This window comes from Rutidosis leptorrhynchoides, chromosome 11, assembly GCF_046630445.1.
Source record: "Rutidosis leptorrhynchoides isolate AG116_Rl617_1_P2 chromosome 11, CSIRO_AGI_Rlap_v1, whole genome shotgun sequence".
NCBI classification, from domain to species: domain Eukaryota; kingdom Viridiplantae; phylum Streptophyta; class Magnoliopsida; order Asterales; family Asteraceae; genus Rutidosis; species Rutidosis leptorrhynchoides.
In genome coordinates, this window is record NC_092343.1 from 113975656 (window position 1) to 113995086 (window position 19431).

Below are 19431 nucleotides of genomic sequence, written 5' to 3' on the forward strand. Positions count from 1 at the left end.
AACGTTAATAAAACTAAGTAGTATTACATAAAATAAACTAATTTTAAATCCTAAATTTAATAATTGCTAAATAGAAGACTAATATTAGACTAATATTAATAAAACGTTCAATCTGAAAAATCATCACCATCATCATCAAGGTATAATATCTTCATCTATAAATAGAAGATACAATTAAATTATTTTTTTAAACGTTTTGTGCATTTATCTCTGTTATATTGTTTTGTTGTTTCTAATAGTGTCTCCTTCGACATATAAAATGTCCGCGTGCTCAAAATCACTTTAAAATGTAAGTAATTTAATGATTTGCAGTCTTCGAACTAGGTTATAGATCGTATGGTGGCTATCATGGCTTCTACGAGGTGATATTTATGGAGATACCGTAATAACATTGTTCATTCAGTTGGGCGCATTCGGATAACGATTTATTGTATTTGTAATTATTCGTTTCATTGTAAATACGTAGCTAGTTGGAAAAATTAGCTATTTAAGTCTTTGTAATGTTTTATGTGTGGTGCCTAGTTTCTTGCTAGGCACTTCGAGGTTTGGAATAATTTGTCGTTAAAAAAAATTAATTTTAAAAAGATTAAAATAGAATTATGTGGAGATGTTTATGTAGAGGTTAATGAAGCGTCGTTATCGGTACGTTTTGAACTTGATAAAAGGGGTATTTACTTAAATAACGTAAGATATTTTTTTTTGTGATGTTGATGCAGAGACTTTAGGTAATTGTATATTCCTTTGCAAACATTCCATGGACGTTTTGGAAAGAGTTTATAAGTGGAAGGGTTTTGGAGGTGTCTTGAATTTAAGTATTAATGATGCCTTTTGAGGGAAGTGTAATAGAAGGCTAGCGGTATTTGGGTCTTGAATGCGACAAGCAGTCCAATGAAAAAGTGCGTATTTGATTATTAAGAATCGTAACCTCTAAAGTCTTCTCCATCAGAAATTGGAACAGCCCAACTGCATTGATGAAAATTCATTTAAAAGCTTTCAAGCGGGCTACGTGTCAAAAAAATGAATATTGAGCATGCTGTACTTTTTCCTTTTACTTCTAATTTTCGTGGACTATGTGTTTCTGTTGGGATTTTGCTGTATAGGGGCAGTTTTTATTGATACTCCCGTGCCTTTGTTTTGATGATTAAATAAAAATTTGTTTTGGAAAAAAAATAAAAATAGAATTATGTATGTGAGAATCCCTGTAATTTAAACAAATTAATAATAGTGCTAAACTAATTTTATTAGCATGGCATTCGTATTGACTAGGTCCTAATTTTGATTAGCATAACATCTATTTTAAGCAACTACAAATATACGCCATTAACTAATGGATAAGGATTGATTTTAATTTTATAACTGACATATCGAATATCTAATATTTTTATTTTAGGAAAGAATACACAAAATCAATTCATAGCTCATGTTGACATATTAACAAGTTTTTTTTTTTTAAAAAGATTATTAGCATGACACATATGATATTTACTTATTTATCAAGAGAAGAAGTTTGACCCAATACTCCTTTAGTTATATTATATAGATTATATTATATAGATAGATTATACAAGTATATATATAACGTGTATACATGTATATGTTCTGTTTAAAACATTCAACTTATTATTTTGAAATGGATGATGCTAAATATAGAACTGAATTTGATAAATTTAAAACTTGTTTATTTTGTATACATGCATAGGAGCACAATTGTGATGAATTTATTAAATGACAAAAATATTAATCATTTAGAATACCATATTTTAATGGTACGTATTTTAACTTTCTAAATATCAATCAAATAATGTTATGAATATACTATACCAATTCTAATCAATGGCCTGGTATAAATTAAGAGAGTTAAGACTATCAAATAATTTTATACTTTTTTTTCTTTCTTTCTTCAATTTAGGCTATATACCCAAAAAATATTAGTGTACGTTACATACTTTCAAAAAGTGCTCTAATGTAGGCTATTGGTGACCGGTTATCTGCGTGTACAGACCCTGAGATTAACGGACGTTAACAAGAAGCATTCATAGATAGAATTGATTAGAGTTTCAGGTTCCTGATTACCCCTTCAAGCTTCGTGTTACATCAAATCGTCTTAAAATACATCTCTGAATAGCAGATCGAAAAGTCAAAGTTTATGAGATTTTGGTGAACAATTCAATTGGATCGTTTCTCGAATTTTCAAGTCTTGATTTTAGCTCACGAGTGTTAGGTGATGGAATTAGAACAACTTTCATGAAGAATTCGTATCCCAAAATGCCTAAATGTTAACGTCCGTTAGTTTCAGGAGCTGCACACGCGGGTAACCTTCCAATAGCCTACATTAGAACACTTTTGAAAGTATATAGTATTTTTCTGGGTGTATAGCCCACGTTAAAATAACAATAGAAGTATAAAGCTATTTGTTCAATTAAAAACATGTTTATTTGTATGAACAATATTAACAAGATACATATATGGAAGCATGAAGAAATACAACACAGACGTGCACACATGTCTTATTGATAATGATGCATTAACAAAGCAGAAGTTACAACTGATTCAACTTAAATCTAGTTGAACTCGAAATACAAATGATAAATGTTAGTAGCAATGCTACTTTTGACAAAATGAAAGCATCTCTTTGTCATTCTCAAATATTTCCATGTTTTCTTTTTCCAACAACACACATGTTTCAATACCATCACCATTTATGGTATCAATCAACATAAAACCATTTTTATGTAAAGAACCAAGTGCAAGATCTATGCCTACAGGTTGTCCCCATCCAAAGTCCAATATCTTGAAAGGAAACCCACATAGGCTAGAACACCAATATGATCCATTCACAACATTCTCCATATTATCTTGATTTAGCTTTTTCGAACGCGATACTATTAAATATTCGGGTATTTGTTGCACACTCTGGATTTTCACAAGTTCTTCCGACATCGTTTTCTTTATATCTTCAACCACCTTACTTAAGGAAGTTTCAATAGTGTGTTGGCCCGTCGGTACCATTATAACCGAGGCCATATTTCCAAATGTAGATGGAGGTAGCTTTTTCACAAATTTGTTACGCATATTAACCATAATTGAAATATAAGATGTCTTAAAGCAACCAGATCTTGTGGCAGCTGCTTTCGCCGCAGTTTTGTAGAGTAAAGAGGTCAATACCTCAACTCGCGAAGGATTAATAATGTTTTCATCAACCATTTTCTTAAGGTCACCTAACTTTGAGTTAGGAAACACAAATTTTCTAGAAACCACATTTGTTTGATCGATTTCACGAGCTCTTGACTCTCTCTGAATAGAGTCGGTACGTGGAAATTGAATAAAATGAGGTATAAAGGGTTTTACCTCTTGGCGATCGGCCGAACCATAACGTGCAACTGAAGCCCAATGACCAAGAAACGAGGCAAACGTAGTACCATCACCAATAATATGTGACATAGCTACTGTCACCGCCAATCCACCACAATCAAAGTGATTGAACTGAACCCCAACAAGGCTTGTATTACAAGGAGACTTGTAATTGGCCAAATCAATAGCAAAAAGGTTGACAAGGGTGTTGTTTTTTTCACTTAATTGTAAGTAATCATCAAGATTGGTATTGACTCTAGCCTCAATGAATACAACACCTTCATCGTTACAATCAACATAAGGTGATATGGGTGAGGATATCCTGCCTGCCAAAGGATAGTATCGTGTTAGAGTTTGTGACAACGATTCCTTTAGAACTCGAACTTTTTCTTGAGATGTTAAAGTGCAATTGTCATTGTTAGGGTAGAAGAGAACTATTGGCATGTACACTTTCGCAGCGAGTTGATCAACTGAGGAAAGATTGTAAGTATGAAGATGAGAAGGGGTTGGTGATGAGGGCTTGATTATTTCTTGAGAAATAATGGAGTGAAGTTGGCTATTGATCATCATAATCAATTTTGTGTAAATATCGATATTGATATTAGCTTGTAGATTGATACACGAATGAAACCATATTACAGAGTGATGTATATATATGTTGGAAGATAAATATATAAATGGTAATTGATGGCCAAGAAATTTGAATGGTTCCAAGTTTTAATTTTGTAACTTTTCAACATAACTCATGAATATTGTCATTCAAACTCGATTTTATTATTACTTTCTTAATTAATTATGTAGTTGAATTTGATATACGATTAGATGAGAGTTTTGTTGGAAGATAAATATCTGAATGATATATAATTGATGGTCAAGAAATTTGAAGGGTTCCAAGTATATTTTTGTAACTTTTAAACATGACATAACTCATGAATATCAACCCATATTATATTGTCATTCAAGCTTGATTTATTAACATTGAATGGAGACTCTATCACTCCTCGTTAATAAGGGATGACAAAATGACCCATAACCGATAGAGAAACCTGAAACCCGTTATAATTGGGCCGAGTTGAAATGTCCCGTTCATATTGATTATAAACGTTCCATATTAATTGATTTCGTCGCGAGGTTTTGACCTCTATATGAGACGTTTTTCAAAGACTGCATTCATTTTTAAAAAAACCATAACCTTTATTTTATCTATAAAGTTTTAAAAAGAATTACGTAGATTATCAAATAATGATAATCTAAAATATACCGTTTACACACGACTATTACATAATGGTTTACAATAAGAATATATTACATCAAAAATAAGTTTCTTGAATGCAGTTTTTACATAATATCATACAAGCATGGACTCCAAATCTTGTCCTTATTTTAGTATGCAACAGCGGAAGCTCTTAATAATCACCTGAGAATAAACATGCTTAAAACGTCAACAAAAATGTTGGTGAGTTATAGGTTTAACCTATATATTATCAAATCATAATAATAGACCACAAGATTTCATATTTCAATATATATCCCATACATAGAGATAAAAATCATTCATATGGTGAACACCTGGTAACTGACATTAACAAGATGCATATAAGAATATCCCCTATCATTCCGGGAAATCCTTCGGACATGATAAAAACAACATCGAAGTACTAAAGCATCCGGTACTTTGGATGGGGTTCGTTAGGCCCAATAGATCTATCTTTAGGATTCACGTCAATTAGTAGATCGGTTTACTAATTCTTAGGCTACCAAGCAAAAGGGGCATATTCGGCTTCGATCATTCACCCATATAATGTAGTTTCATTTACTTGTGTCTATTTCGTAAAACATTTATAAAACTGCATGTATTCTCATCCCAAAATATTAGATTTTAAAAGTGGGACAATAACTCACTTTCACAGATTTTTACTTCGTCGGGAAGTAAGACTTGGCCACTGGTCGATTCACGAACCTCAAGTTTAGTAGGTAAACCTACTGGAAGTGACAATAAATGATCTAGCTTCAACGGATCTTGGATGGCTTGAAAGTTCTTGAAGTAGGATCATGACACAAAAACAAGTTCAAGTAAGATTTTTACTCGAATTAAGATAGTTTATAGTTATAGAAATTGAATCAAAGTTTGAATATGAATATTACCTTGAATAAGAAAGATAACCTACTATAAATAACAAAGGTTTCTTGATCTTAGATGATTACTTGGAATGGATTATAAAGCTTGGATGTAAACTAGTAAACTTGAAAGGATTTTCGAAGTATTCTTGAAGTGTTCTTCCTAAGATGATTATAGCTTGATTCTTGAAGTAATTTTTGATGAAGATGATGATTAGCTACTGGAAAAATTCGTTCATAAGTGTGTGTGTGTGTTGAGAGAGAATTAGAAAGAGAATTGGAAGTGAAATGGAGTGAATGATGAGTGGTAAGTGGTGAGTGGTGAGTGGGGTTAAAAGGAGTTCTAGTTAGTTGACTAGTTCATGGTAGAAGTTAAAATTGATTAGTCATACATGACATAATCAAGAGTGGAATCCCATACTAGTTCCTATTGGTATATACCCACAGTAAGTACGTCTAGAAGCTGTGTATAATACGGGTATGAATACGACTAGAATTCTTGATGGAAAAAGAATGGGAATGTAACTGTACCCATTTTTGTTAAGTATGAGTGTTTTGATATATGTCTTGATGTCTTCCAAAAGTATATTAATACATCTAAATACACTACATGTATATACATTTTAACTGAGTCGTTAAGTCATCGTTAGTCGTTACATGTAAGTGTTGTTTTGAAACCTTTAAGTTAACGATCTCATTTAATGTTGTTAACCCATTGTTTATTATATCTAATGAGATGTTAAATTATTATCTTATCATGATATTATGATATATTAATATATCTTAATATGATATATATACATTTAAATGTCGTTACAACGATAATCGTTACATATATGTCTCGTTTCGAAATCCTTAAGTTAGTAGTCTTGTTTTTACATATGTAGTTCATTGTTAACATACTTTATGATATATATATAATTATCATTTTATCATGTTAAATATAGTGTAACAATATCTTAATATGATACATATGTATTTAGTAAGACGTTGTAATAACGATAATCGTTATATATATCGTTTCGAGTTTCTTAACTTAGTAGTCTCATTTTTATGTATATAACTCATTGTTAATATAATTATGGAGATACTTACTTATCATAAATCTCATGTTAACTATATGTATATTCATATATATATCGTCATGTCGTTTTTACAAGTTTTAACGTTCGTGAATCGCCGGTCAACTTGGGTGGTCAATTGTCTACATGAAACTCATTTCAAATAATCAAGTCTTAACAATTTGATTGCTTAACATGTTGGAAACACTTAATCATGTAAAAATCAATTTCATTTAATATATATAAACATGGAAAAGTTCGGGTCACTACACGAGTCTAATTCGAGTTTGTCAGGTCATGAGCCGGATATGTGGATGGTTACAAAAAAATTTCCCGGTTAAGGTTCGGGTATGGTTTTGGATACAAACCCGTTTACCTGACTCGTATACCCGACCCCCATACCCGTATACCCGACCAAAGAAATTTTAATAATAATTTTTATTTAAAATTTTAGTAGTAGTATTATATTGTTAATGTATGAAAGATTTCTCTTATTTGTTTTGAAAACGAGTATAATTTTATTCAATATAATCATATACAACAAGTTTTCGAGATGTGATATTCTATATACTTTGTGTAATTGAGTATTTTAGAAACTTTTCAATCAACTTTTGTATGTGATATTTTATAATACTTTAAACATGAAGTAGTTAAGTTATTTTTCGATATTTTAATTTGGTAACTTATTGAAAAATAGATACACTAATCAGGTATACCCGTTTACCCGTGAGAAAACCCGAAACCCGATAGTATGTAAGTAAATGGGGACCCGACGGGTTCCGGGCCGGCTTTGGGGCGGGGTTTCTTAATCGGGTTCGGGATTACCTAAACCCTACCCAAACCCGACCCGATGCCATCCCTGCTCCTTATTGATAAGAGAGTTGAATTAGGGGGTGCAAACGAGTCAAGCGGAGTCGAGCTCGAGCTCGACTCATTTAGAATTTGTTAGGCTCGAGGTTGCTAAGTTCGAGCCTAGTATATAAAGCTCGAGGTTAGCTCGTATGAATTTAAGGAAGCTCGTGCTTGATTCGAGCTCGACTCATTTATTTAATAATAATATTCTTTTATTTTATTTAATTACGATATTTATTAATTTATTACATAACTTTTAATCATATATAGATATATAATAACACGAAGTATTTACTTATTATATTTTCTACTTTATAAAAGATAATATTATTAGACAACAAGATGTAAATTAAAAGCTCGTGTAGGCTCGCGAAGTTTTTCGAGATCGATATATGAAGTTCGAGCCCGTTTAGTAATCGATTCTTAAAATAAGCTCGAGGTCGGGATCGAGCTCATTTAAACTCGGCTTGAATCAAGTTTTTGACAAGTCGATCTCGAGTATCTCGCAAGTAACTCGGTTTATTTAACCCCCTAGAAGTGATCCCCACACATACCCTTTTTAATCCATTCGCACCATTTTATATCAACTACCTATTTTACCCCTGTCATTATTTATCACTTTTAACATCTAATTCCATCTAATCAATCACTATAATTCTAAAGATAATGGAAGGTTGACATATTTATATTCGAGATTAATATACAACTCTAAATGAGTTCCATGTCGATCGGGTGATCTTCTCAGGGAAGTCTTTACTACTAATAAAAATCTACTCATTTGAACTTCAGATATAGAAACTTCAACGAGAGGAAAAGAACCTGTGAAGAGGATCATTATGTTTTTATTGGGGTAAAACAAATTGGTAATACTAATACCTATTATGTTTCGATGTGAATGATCTCTATCACCCGCTGAAAGCATTCTTCGAACCAAAACCATCAATCATTCGCTTCAATATCAATAAATGCTAATAAAAGAGTTCTAATTGTTCAAAACCTAAAATGATAGAGATTTACGTATAATTAAGATGGATAGAATTCTAATTAGACAATAATAATACATGCATATGGAAATTTTTAGGGCTCGATTATTTGTTTTAAATTTGGTAGTGAATTTTTAGTAAGATTATATAAATTGATTTGATTGAACAAGTTTGGAAGTGTTAAATGCAGATACCGAACAAGCATAAATAGAAAAAGGTATATTGGGTAGTTTAAAGAAAATAAATGTGTCAAGACCACATGATATACTACTAGAAAATGGTTTATTCCGGACGACACTTCTGTCGTCCGGAAAAGTCAACTACGTGACAAAAAAAGCTGGGCCCCACTTTTTCCTGAAATGTTGACCGACTTCCCCGGATGATAACATGTCGTCCCGAAAGGTATTTTCTTGAAAAAATTGGCTCCAAATGACAACACAAAAATTCATATATATATATATATATATATATATATATATATATATATATATATATATATATATATATATAGATCCAAAGAGAACTAAGGGTGAGAGAGAACCCATAGAACTCACAGATTGAGCTCAACCTGTGTGCAGATTGGCTTAATCTACACACAGATTGAGTCAATATGCACCCAGATTGAGCTCAATTTGCACCCAGATTGAGCGAGTCAATTTGCACTATAGATTGAGTTTACTCTGTGAGTTCTTAGAGTACTCTCCTACCCATGGTTCTCTCTGGATCCTCATCACACACACACACACACACACACACACACACATACACACACACACATATATATGGTTATCATCAAGAGGGAGACACTTTTTTGAGGGAATGGGAAGTATATTCTTTATTTTTTTTTGTTTTGTTTTTTAATTCTTTTTTTAAAACATTAAGGTCATATGAAAATATAAACATTTAAAAAAGACATTTTGTGATTAATGTTATTATTTTGGCGAGAAAACGCTGGAAGTAATAAATGATAACATGTGTAATGAGTAATGTTTCAATTAGAGTTTTTTTTTTCATCTTATGTAAAGTTTTTTTTTTTTTAAATTTTTCCCGATTTAGAGTTTAGGGTTTTTTTTAGTAAAAGGGGACGGATGTTTTGAAGTGATCACCCGTAATACTTTAACAATGATCCCTTACTAGAAAGCAAAATCTATACATTTATTAAATGCCTAGAAAAAGAAAAAGTCCTTAATCTAAACTTCCACCAATACCAATGATTAACTCGAATAAAAATCAAACAAGATTCTCTGAACACCTGCATACAAAAACAGTATATATCCAAATTCAAACTCATACCTAAGGTCTTTACTTGAACATCAAACCATACAATCTTCAACATATTCACCAATATAGACCCCTGTTGACCTTGTCACTTCAAGACTTCACAACATAAACTCTTCAAATCTACATGCAAACCAATCTTCAAATCTCTAAAACTGCCACCTTTAAGATTAAGAACCTTCAAAACTCCAATATCTTGAAATCTTGACTTTTCTTGACTTTCAATTTCCAGTAGCAAACACCTGCACAAATCACTAATAACACCCACCATGATAATATAACAATTGAACATGTTTACTTTTCCAAATTCTCTGTTACATTGACTATCTTTTACAAAATAGAACCAATATAATGTCTAGTCAAAGAACAAAAACCACCAAAAACCTTCATACACAATGCTGGCAACCCTAAGGGCCACAAAAGAAACCAAAGGCTTAAACCAAGCACCTGGTATCATGGTGTAACAACCCTCACTTTTCGACTTCTAAATTACTGAATTAACCATAGGGTTATATGTCTGACTATATGTATTAAGGGTTGTTATATACAATTAAATATTGACCGAATAGTAATTTTTAGTCAACAATGTACGCTTAAATAAATAATATATTATTAATTTATATAATTTGACATAATTTAACTAAGTATATAAACTTTGTATCACTTTTATTATTTAGTTAATGTATTATATATTTAACTATATAATAAATCCAATTATATATAAATGTAATAATATTTACAAACTTACTAAAACTATAGTCTAATAAGTAAAATCATAATTATTATTAAAAATACAAAATACCGAATTATTTATTATTTTTATGCAAAATTTGTATTTATTAATTAAATAAAAAAATAAAAAATAAAATAAAATATTATTGACAAATATTCTTGGAAAAGCATTAAATCAATTTATTTATTTATATAAAAAAAATCCTTAAAATAAATAAAAAATAAATAAATAAATAAATAAATAAATTACTTTTTAATTAAAAATTGTAATGGAAAAACTACTTTTATTATTTTATTTTGTGCATTATCCCATGACCTAACATTTAACACTTTTTAATTTTAAAATCCCATTAAGAATTAAAATATTTCTTTTTCTTTTAATTATTTTATTCTTTTTACCTAATTTTTTCAAGTATAAATACCCCTCATTTCTCATTCAAACTTACACCAAAGTTTCTCTCATTCTCTATTTGAAGAATTACTACTAGTAAGTATTTTTTTCTTACTTTTTATTTTTTTTACTTTTTACTTTTTACTTTTTACTTTTTACTTCGGTTATTATTTTTACCGAAACATGTAAATAATGTTATAAATTATATGCAATTAAAAATAAAATAAATAACATGTATACACTATTACTATTACTAGCACCTATAACCTACTACTTATATTGTAACATAAAACTATTTTGGGATATGTATTAGAGATGTATAGATCTTCGAACTTTCTTGACGAATGGTTTCTATGAGATTCTAGGCAGAGGGTTTGGATTTCTGATTTAAAGGGTCCTATGGCTCAAGCCCCTAGATCTAAATTAGCCATTCGAAGGGAAAGGGGTGATTGGAAGCTTATCTAATACGGCAAGTATCCTAAAATGGAAAACACTGATAAAAGTAGAAACTCTCTAGTCATAGAAACTTAGTAAAATAAGAAACTTTCTAAAAATGAAAACTTTATAAAAATAGTAACTTACTAGGAATAGAAACTTAGTAAAACAAACACATACTTAAACTTAAACATGGGCAAAACACTTAACTACTCTTAAATGTCAATAGGTTGACATTCCTGCTCACTCGTTCAACTCTTTATTCCGAGGAATAACTCTCTCTCTACTTACTAAGGTGAATTCATAGCCCCTCTTTAATTGCTAGCAAACTTACTTACTTTTACTTGGGGTGAGACACATGCTGTTTTTACTTTTTACACTTTAGACACAAGTACCAAACTGTTAAACTATGCTATACTCGGCTATGTCCGACTAAGTCCCTACAGTGATATTTTTAATTGCTGCGGCATGCTTAATTATTGGGGGTAGGCCTATCGGGAGTAACGTCCCCGATACATTTGACCAAGTCATTGTATTACTTAATAATGAAATTAAACCGACAAGGACAGACACAACTTGTCATGGGGCAAAACTTGAACGTTTAGTCTAAATATCACGCATTGGCATAACTTTTTTATCCTACGGGAGATCAACTTTACAAACTAAATCTTGTGGTCTAAAACAACGACAAACTTTTTGTTAAACCTATGAACTTCACTCAACCTTTTTGGTTGACACTTTAGCATGTTTTGTCTCAGGTGCTGTTTGATTCAAGCTCTTATACTTACCGCTTATGTGATGCTACTTGGACATAGGATCAAGAGATATCGCATTTATTACTTCTGCATGTGAACATTTACGATATTGTTATTCCTGTCATTGTAACGACATTTCATTTTCCGCTGCGTACTCATTAAAGTTAAATTCATCATTTAGTATTGTTCTCGTTTATTATAATATGTTGGTATGTTTTGATATTAGTGACGTTCCTTCCAGACCCTATTGGGAGGACGTTACAGATTGGTATCAGAGCTTAACCAGGCTGTTATAGAGAACCAGGATTGCATTTTTATGTGTGCCTTACTTGTTAGCTAGGGTGCCTTAGCAATCTAGGAAACTATAACCTTTCCTGCCTTAGAATTAAAGCACTTAGGATTGCCCCATAATCTTAACGATTATGCTTTAATAAACTTGACTTAAAGATTCTAATCAAAATATCCTTCCTAATGTTAGGATGTCTAATTATCATCAAACGACCAAAATGAATCTTTTCAAGACAACCGAAAAAGATACTGAAAGGTCTTCCACAGAAAGACCAGTCCAAAGTCCACCTTATGGCTTTGGTGGTCCTCCCTCACCAAATTATAGTCCAAATACTACTCTAAAGTTACATGGGTCTCCTGAATACTATCCAACCCCGAGGAATAAAGACAAGAGGAAATGTCTTGAAGAAACTGGGCCGTCAAAGAAAAGATCCCGATCTCATTTCTACGATGAAGTTGATGCCAAGTACGAGCTCATGAATCTGCGAAAAACTACCGATGACCTAATTCGCCATATTGCAAGGATCGATTTTCAAATGAAGGAAAAAGACCTAGCGATCAAGAAGCTCATGGAGGAAAATGCTGAACTAAAGAAAGAGATAAAGTTGGTGAAGTATGAAGGTGATAGAAATACCCGATGGGGGAAGCAATCTCTCTCCTACCTAAGAGAAGATGTTGACCTTAGATTGAAGATGGAGGAAAACCGCGTGAATAATCAACTTTCTATAAGGGACCACAAGTACCATGTAATCAACAATGAAGTTTCTAACCTTTATGATAATCTCGAGTTCCTGCATGAGAAACAAAAGGCGAGGAACGAGAAAGTTGATGAGTTTATGAAGAAGGTGGAGGATGAGAAGAAGAAATATGAAGATTACTTCAATCTTAATATTTCCTAGATTATTTTTCCAATTCCTTGTCTATGTAAAGGCTATGCCTTAAACTATTTCTATTTCCGAATCGTGTAATAAAGGCTTATTTAATGCCTCGTTCTAATAATATAAAGTGTTTTATTAATATCATGCGATATCAATACTTTATTTTATTCATACTTGTGATTGCTCAAACTTATAACTTGTTAAACTTATCAAACATATGTTCACTTTTATGTAGTGACATCATGGTTCGTTCAGCTGCACCTACCGTTAACAACATTGTGTGAACTACTGAGCAATTCCAACAGTTACTCGCTGCCGCCCAAGGCAACGCCCAAGCTAATCATGCTAATACTCAACCGAAACCTTGTTCCTACAAGGATTTTTTACACTGTCATCCTCCTGCATTTAAGGGGACTGAAGAAGCTGTCGAACTAGTCCGTTGGTTCGAGAATATGGAATCTATTTTCTGTATTTGCAACTGTGGTGATAACGATCGAGTAAAGTATGCCACTAGCTCATTGGGTGGCAATGCTTTAACTTGGTGGACTGCTCATGCCAAGTCCGTAGGAATTGATAATGCTAATGCAATTCCATGGGATGAACTCAAAAGCATGATGGTCAACAAATTCTGTCCTCGAAGTCAAGTTCAGAAACTTGAAGCTGAGTTCTGGGAACTCAAGGTCAAGGGTACTGAAATTGAGAACTTTACCAATCGTTATCTGGAGCTTTCTACTCTATGTCCTGAAATGTTTCCTACTGAAGCTAGAAGAATTGAGCGGTATATTAAAGGTCTTCCCGAGGATGTTCAAGGAAATGTTATTGCTGCTGAGAAGGTTACTTTGGATGCTGTGATTCTCATGGAACAAAATCTCATGTTGGCCAAGAGAAGAAGGGCGTCGACCAATAAGCAAGTTGAAACCAAGGGTAATGATGGTAAGAGGAAGTTTGAGCCATCTCAAGGTTCGGCTCAGAATGATAATAAGAAGCCTGCGGATGGTACAAGGTCGAATTATAAGGGTACTTATCCTTTCTGTATTCGTTGTGAGAGGCATCACCCGGGGAAGTGTACTGCGGTTTGTGCATTGTGTAAGAAAGTGGGACACGTTGCTAAGACGTGTAAGACTCCTCCGAAGGATAAGGCTATTGTTCCGGCCAAAGCTCCTCCTACATGCTATACTTGTGGAGAGAAGGGACACATTAGTCCGAATTGTCCTAAGAAGAAAAATAATCCCGCTACTAGAGCTAATGCTACTGCTGCGAAGGGTCGTGCGTTTGTTATTACTGCTGCTGAAGCCCGAGATGAAGATGAAGTTATCACGGGTACGTATCTTGTCAATAATTTCTATGCAACTATTTTATTCGATACTGGTGCCGACAGAAGTTACGTGTCTAGTGATTTTTGTACCCTATTTGCTGAAAAGCCTCAACCCTTAGAAACTAAAAGATTAGTAGAAGTAGCCAATGGAAAGGTCATGCAAGTCGATAAAATCTATAAAAACTGCAACCTAATCTTAGCCGATAAAGAATTTAAGATAGACCTTTTGCCGGTCAAGCTTAGAAGTTTTGACGTCGTAGTTGGAATGGACTGGTTACGTCCATTGAGAGCTGCCATCATATGTTACGATAAAACCATTCATGTTCCATTGGGAAATGGAGAGACTCTTATCATCCAAGGTGAAAAGAGTGGTTCCAATCTCAATATTATCTCCTGTATTAAAACCCGCAAACACCTTATGAAAGGTTATCCAGCTATTCTAGCCCACGTTAAGATGATCAAATCGAAAGAGAAGTGTATTGAAGATGTACCAGTGGTTAAAGACTTTCCCGATATGTTTCCCGAAGATCTTCCTGGTCTTCCACCTCCTCGACAAGTTGAATTTCAAATTGATTTAGCTCCCGGTGCTGCTCCTATTGCTAAAGCACCATACCATTTAGCACCTTCCGAAATGAAGGAACTTTCCAACTAGCTCCAAGAACTATTGGATAAAGGTTTCATTCGTCCAAGCTCGTCCCCATGGGGAGCTCCTATTCTATTTGTTTAAAAGAAGGATGGTACGTTAAGGATGTGCATTGATTACCGCGAACTTAACAAGCTTACTATCAAGAACCGTTATCCGTTGCCACGTATTGATGATCTATTCGACCAACTTCAAGGGTCAAGTGTTTATTCAAAGATTGATTTGAGGTCCGGATATCACCAACTTAGAGTCAAGGAATCTGATATTCCTAAGACTACTTTTCGCACTCGTTATGGGCACTATGAATTCTGTGTCATGCCTTTTCGTTTGACCAATGCTCCTGCTGTTTTCATGGATCTCATGAACCGTGTCTGCAAACCTTATCTCGATAAATTCGTCATTGTTTTCATTGATGACATTTTGATCTACTCCAAGAGTGAGAAGGAACATGAGCAACATCTGCGCGCGATTCTTGAACTCTTACGAAAGGAACAACTCTACGCTAAGTTTTCTAAGTGCGAGTTTTGGCTCAAAACCGTACAATTCCTCGGACACGTTGATAGTAATGGAATACATGTCGATCCAGCTAAGATTACCGCTATCCAGAACTGGGAGATACCAAAGACTGCGAAGCATATTCGTCAATTTTTGGGACTTGCCGGTTATTATCGGAGATTCATAAAGGATTTTTCCCTTCTTGCCAAACCTCTTACGAAGCTAACTCAAAAAGGGAAGAAGTTTGAGTGGTCCGAAGAACAGGAATCTGCTTTCAAGATTCTGAAAGAGAAGTTGACCACAACCCCGATTCTATCTTTACCTGAAGGTTCTGACGATTTTGTTGTTTACTGCGATGCCTCAAAGCAAGGCTTTGGTTATGTTTTAATGCAACGTGAAAAGGTTATTGCCTACGCATCTAGACAGTTGAAGAAACACGAGGAGAACTATACCACACACGGCCTTGAGTTAGGTGCCGTAGTATTTGCATTAAAGATATGGAGACATTATCTATATGGTACCCAGTTTACGGTGTACACTGACCATAAAAGTCTTCGACACATCTTTGATCAAAAACAGCTGAATATGAGGCAAAGCCGATGGCTCGAGTTATTGAACGATTATGACTGTAAGATGGAATATCATCCTGGCAAGGCAAACGTAGTTGCCGATGCCCTCAGTCTAAAAGACGATGTTAAACGTGTTCGTGCCTTAAACCTGAAAATCAAATCAAATCTTATATCATGAATCTGCGAAGCTCAACTAGAAGCTATTAAACCAATACTTATCGAAGGTGAAGGACCTATCGGTTTCGAGAACCAACTCCAAGTGAAAGCTAATGGTACACGGTACTTTGGCAACAGAATTTGGGTTCCTCGCTTCGGTAATCTCCGTGAACTAGTCTTGGATGAAGTGCATAAGACTAGGTATTCTATTCATCCGGGTTCCAGTAAGATGTACCACAATGTGAAGGAATTCTACTGGTGGCCTAATATGAAAGCCGACATTGCTACTTATGTTAGTAAGTGTCTCACTTGTTTGAAAGTCAAGGCTGAACATCAAAAGCCTTCTGGTCTGTTGACACAACCCGATATTCCGCAGTGGAAGTGGGAATGTATCGCTACGGACTTTATTACTAAATTGCCCAAGACTTCTAGTGGCAATGATACTATATGGGTCATAGTAGATCGTCTTACTAAATCTGCTCATTTCTTACCGACCAAGGAGACCAACAAGATGGAGAGATTGTCACAACTGTATATCAAAGAAATTGTCTCTCGTCATGGTGTTCCTATATCAATCATATCCGATCGCGACAGTAGATTCACTTCCAGATTCTGGAAATCCTTACAAACTGCTCTTGGAACTCAACTCGACATGAGTACTGCTTATCATCCGCAAACCGATGGTCAAAGTGAACGAACCATTCAAACATTGGAAGATATGCTTCGCGCTTGTGTTATCGACTTCGGCAAAGGCTGGGATAGACATTTGCCTTTGGTTGAATTCTCTTACAATAATAGTTACCACTCAAGTATTAAGGCTGCACCTTTTGAGGCCTTATACGGACGAAAATGTAGATCCCCACTGTGCTGGGATGAATTAGAGGACAGACAATTAACTGGTCCTGAAATCATACACGAGACAACCCAAAAGATAGTTCAGATTAAGAAACGAATCGAAACTGCCCGCAGCCGACAGAAGAGCTATGCTAATAAAGGTCGGAAAGATTTGGAATTCCAAGTTGGTGACGAAGTCATGTTAAAAGTATCCCCTTGGAAAGGCGCCGTTCGTTTTGGTAAACGAAGCAAACTAAGTCCGCGTTTTGTTGGACCCTTCAAGATTACTGAAAGGATCGGACCCGTGGCTTATCGATTAGAATTACCTGCTGAACTTAGCAGCGTACACGACGTATTTCATGTCTCGAATCTTAAAAAGTGTCTCGCTGATGACACTCTCGTTATTCCTTTAGATGACATTCGCATTGATGATAAAATGCACTTCATAGAGGAACCCGTAGAAGTCATGGACCGATCTGCTAAACGCTTAAAACAAAGCACCATACCTATTGTTAAGATCCGTTGGAATTCACAACGTGGCCCCTAGTATACCTGGGAACGTGAAGACCAAATGAAACAGAAATATCCCCATCTCTTCTCAACCGCTGATGCATCTGAGAAGTCTACCTAAAACTTCGGGACGAAGTTTTTATTAATGGGGAGGTACTGTAACAACCCTCACTTTTCGACTTCTAAATTACTGAATTAACCCTAGGGTTATATGTCTGACTATATGTATTAAGGGTTGTTATATACAATTAAATATTGACCGAATAGTAATTTTTAGTCAACAATGTACGCTTAAATAAATAATATATTATTAATTTATATAATTTGACATAATTTAACTAAGTATATAAACTTTGTATCACTTTTATTATTTAGTTAATGTATTATATATTTAACTATATAATAAATCCAATTATATATAAATGTAATAATATTTACAAACTTACTAAAACTATAGTTTAATAAGTAAAATCATAATTATTATTAAAAATACAAAATACCGAATTATTTATTATTTTTATGCAAAATTTGTATTTATTAATTAAATAATAAAATAAAAAATAAAATAAAATATTATTGACAAATATTCTTGGAAAAGCATTAAATCAATTTGTTTATTTATATAAAAAAAAATCCTTAAAATAAAAAAAAAAATAAAAAAAAAAATAAATAAATAAATTACTTTTTAATTAAAAATTGTAATGGAAAAACAACTTTTATTATTTTATTTTGTGCATTATCCCATGACCTAACATTTAACACTTTTTAATTTTAAAATCCCATTAAGAATTAAAATATTTCTTTTTCTTTTAATTATTTTATACTTTTTACCTAATTTTTTCAAGTATAAATACCCCTCATTTCTCATTCAAACTTACACCAAAATTTCTCTCATTCTCTCTTTGAAGAATTACTACTAGTAAGTATTTTTTTCTTACTTTTTATTTTTTTTACTTTTTACTTTTTACTTTTTACTTTTTACTTCGGTTATTATTTTTACCGAAACATGTAAATAATGTTATAAATTATATGCAATTAAAAATAAAATAAATAACATGTATACACTATTACTATTACTAGCACCTATAACCTACTACTTATATTGTAACATAAAAATATTTTGGGATATGTATTAGAGATGTATAGATCTTCGAACTTTCTTGACGAATGGTTTCTATGAGATTCTAGGCAGAGGGTTTGGATTTCTGATTTAAAGGGTCCTATGGCTCAAGCCCCTAGATCTAAATTAGCCATTCGAAGGGAAATGGGTGATTGGAAGCTTATCTAATACGGCAAGTATCCTAAAATGAAAAACACTGATAAAAGTAGAAACTCTCTAGTCATAGAAACTTAGTAAAATAAGAAACTTTCTAAAAATGAAAACTTTATAAAAATAGTAACTTACTAGTAATAGAAACTTAGTAAAACAAACACATACTTAAACTTAAACATGGGCAAAAAACTTAACTACTCTCAAATGTCAATAGGTTGACATTCCTGCTCACTCGTTCAACTCTTTATTCCGAGGAATAACTCTCTCTACTTACTAAGGTGAATTCATAGCCCCTCTTTAATTGCTAGCAAACTTACTTACTTTTACTTGGGGTGAGACACATGCTGTTTTTACTTTTTACACTTTAGACACAAGTACCAAACTGTTAAACTATGCTATACCCGGCTATGTCCGACTAAGTCCCTACAGTGATATTTTTAATTGCTGCGGCATGCTTAATTATTGGGGGTAGGCCTATCGGGAGTAACGTCCCTGATACATTTGACCAAGTCAT

General features: G+C 33.3%; 1 protein-coding gene across 1 annotated transcript; it reads right to left on the reverse strand.

Moving 5' to 3' along the window:
* Nucleotides 1-2604: 2604 nt before the first annotated feature.
* LOC139874882 (acyltransferase Pun1-like) lies at nucleotides 2605-3921 on the reverse strand. The gene has a single exon (XM_071862275.1). The coding sequence runs from the start codon at nucleotides 3919-3921 to the stop codon at nucleotides 2605-2607; it is 1317 nt and encodes a 438-aa protein (XP_071718376.1).
* Nucleotides 3922-19431: the final 15510 nt, after the last annotated feature.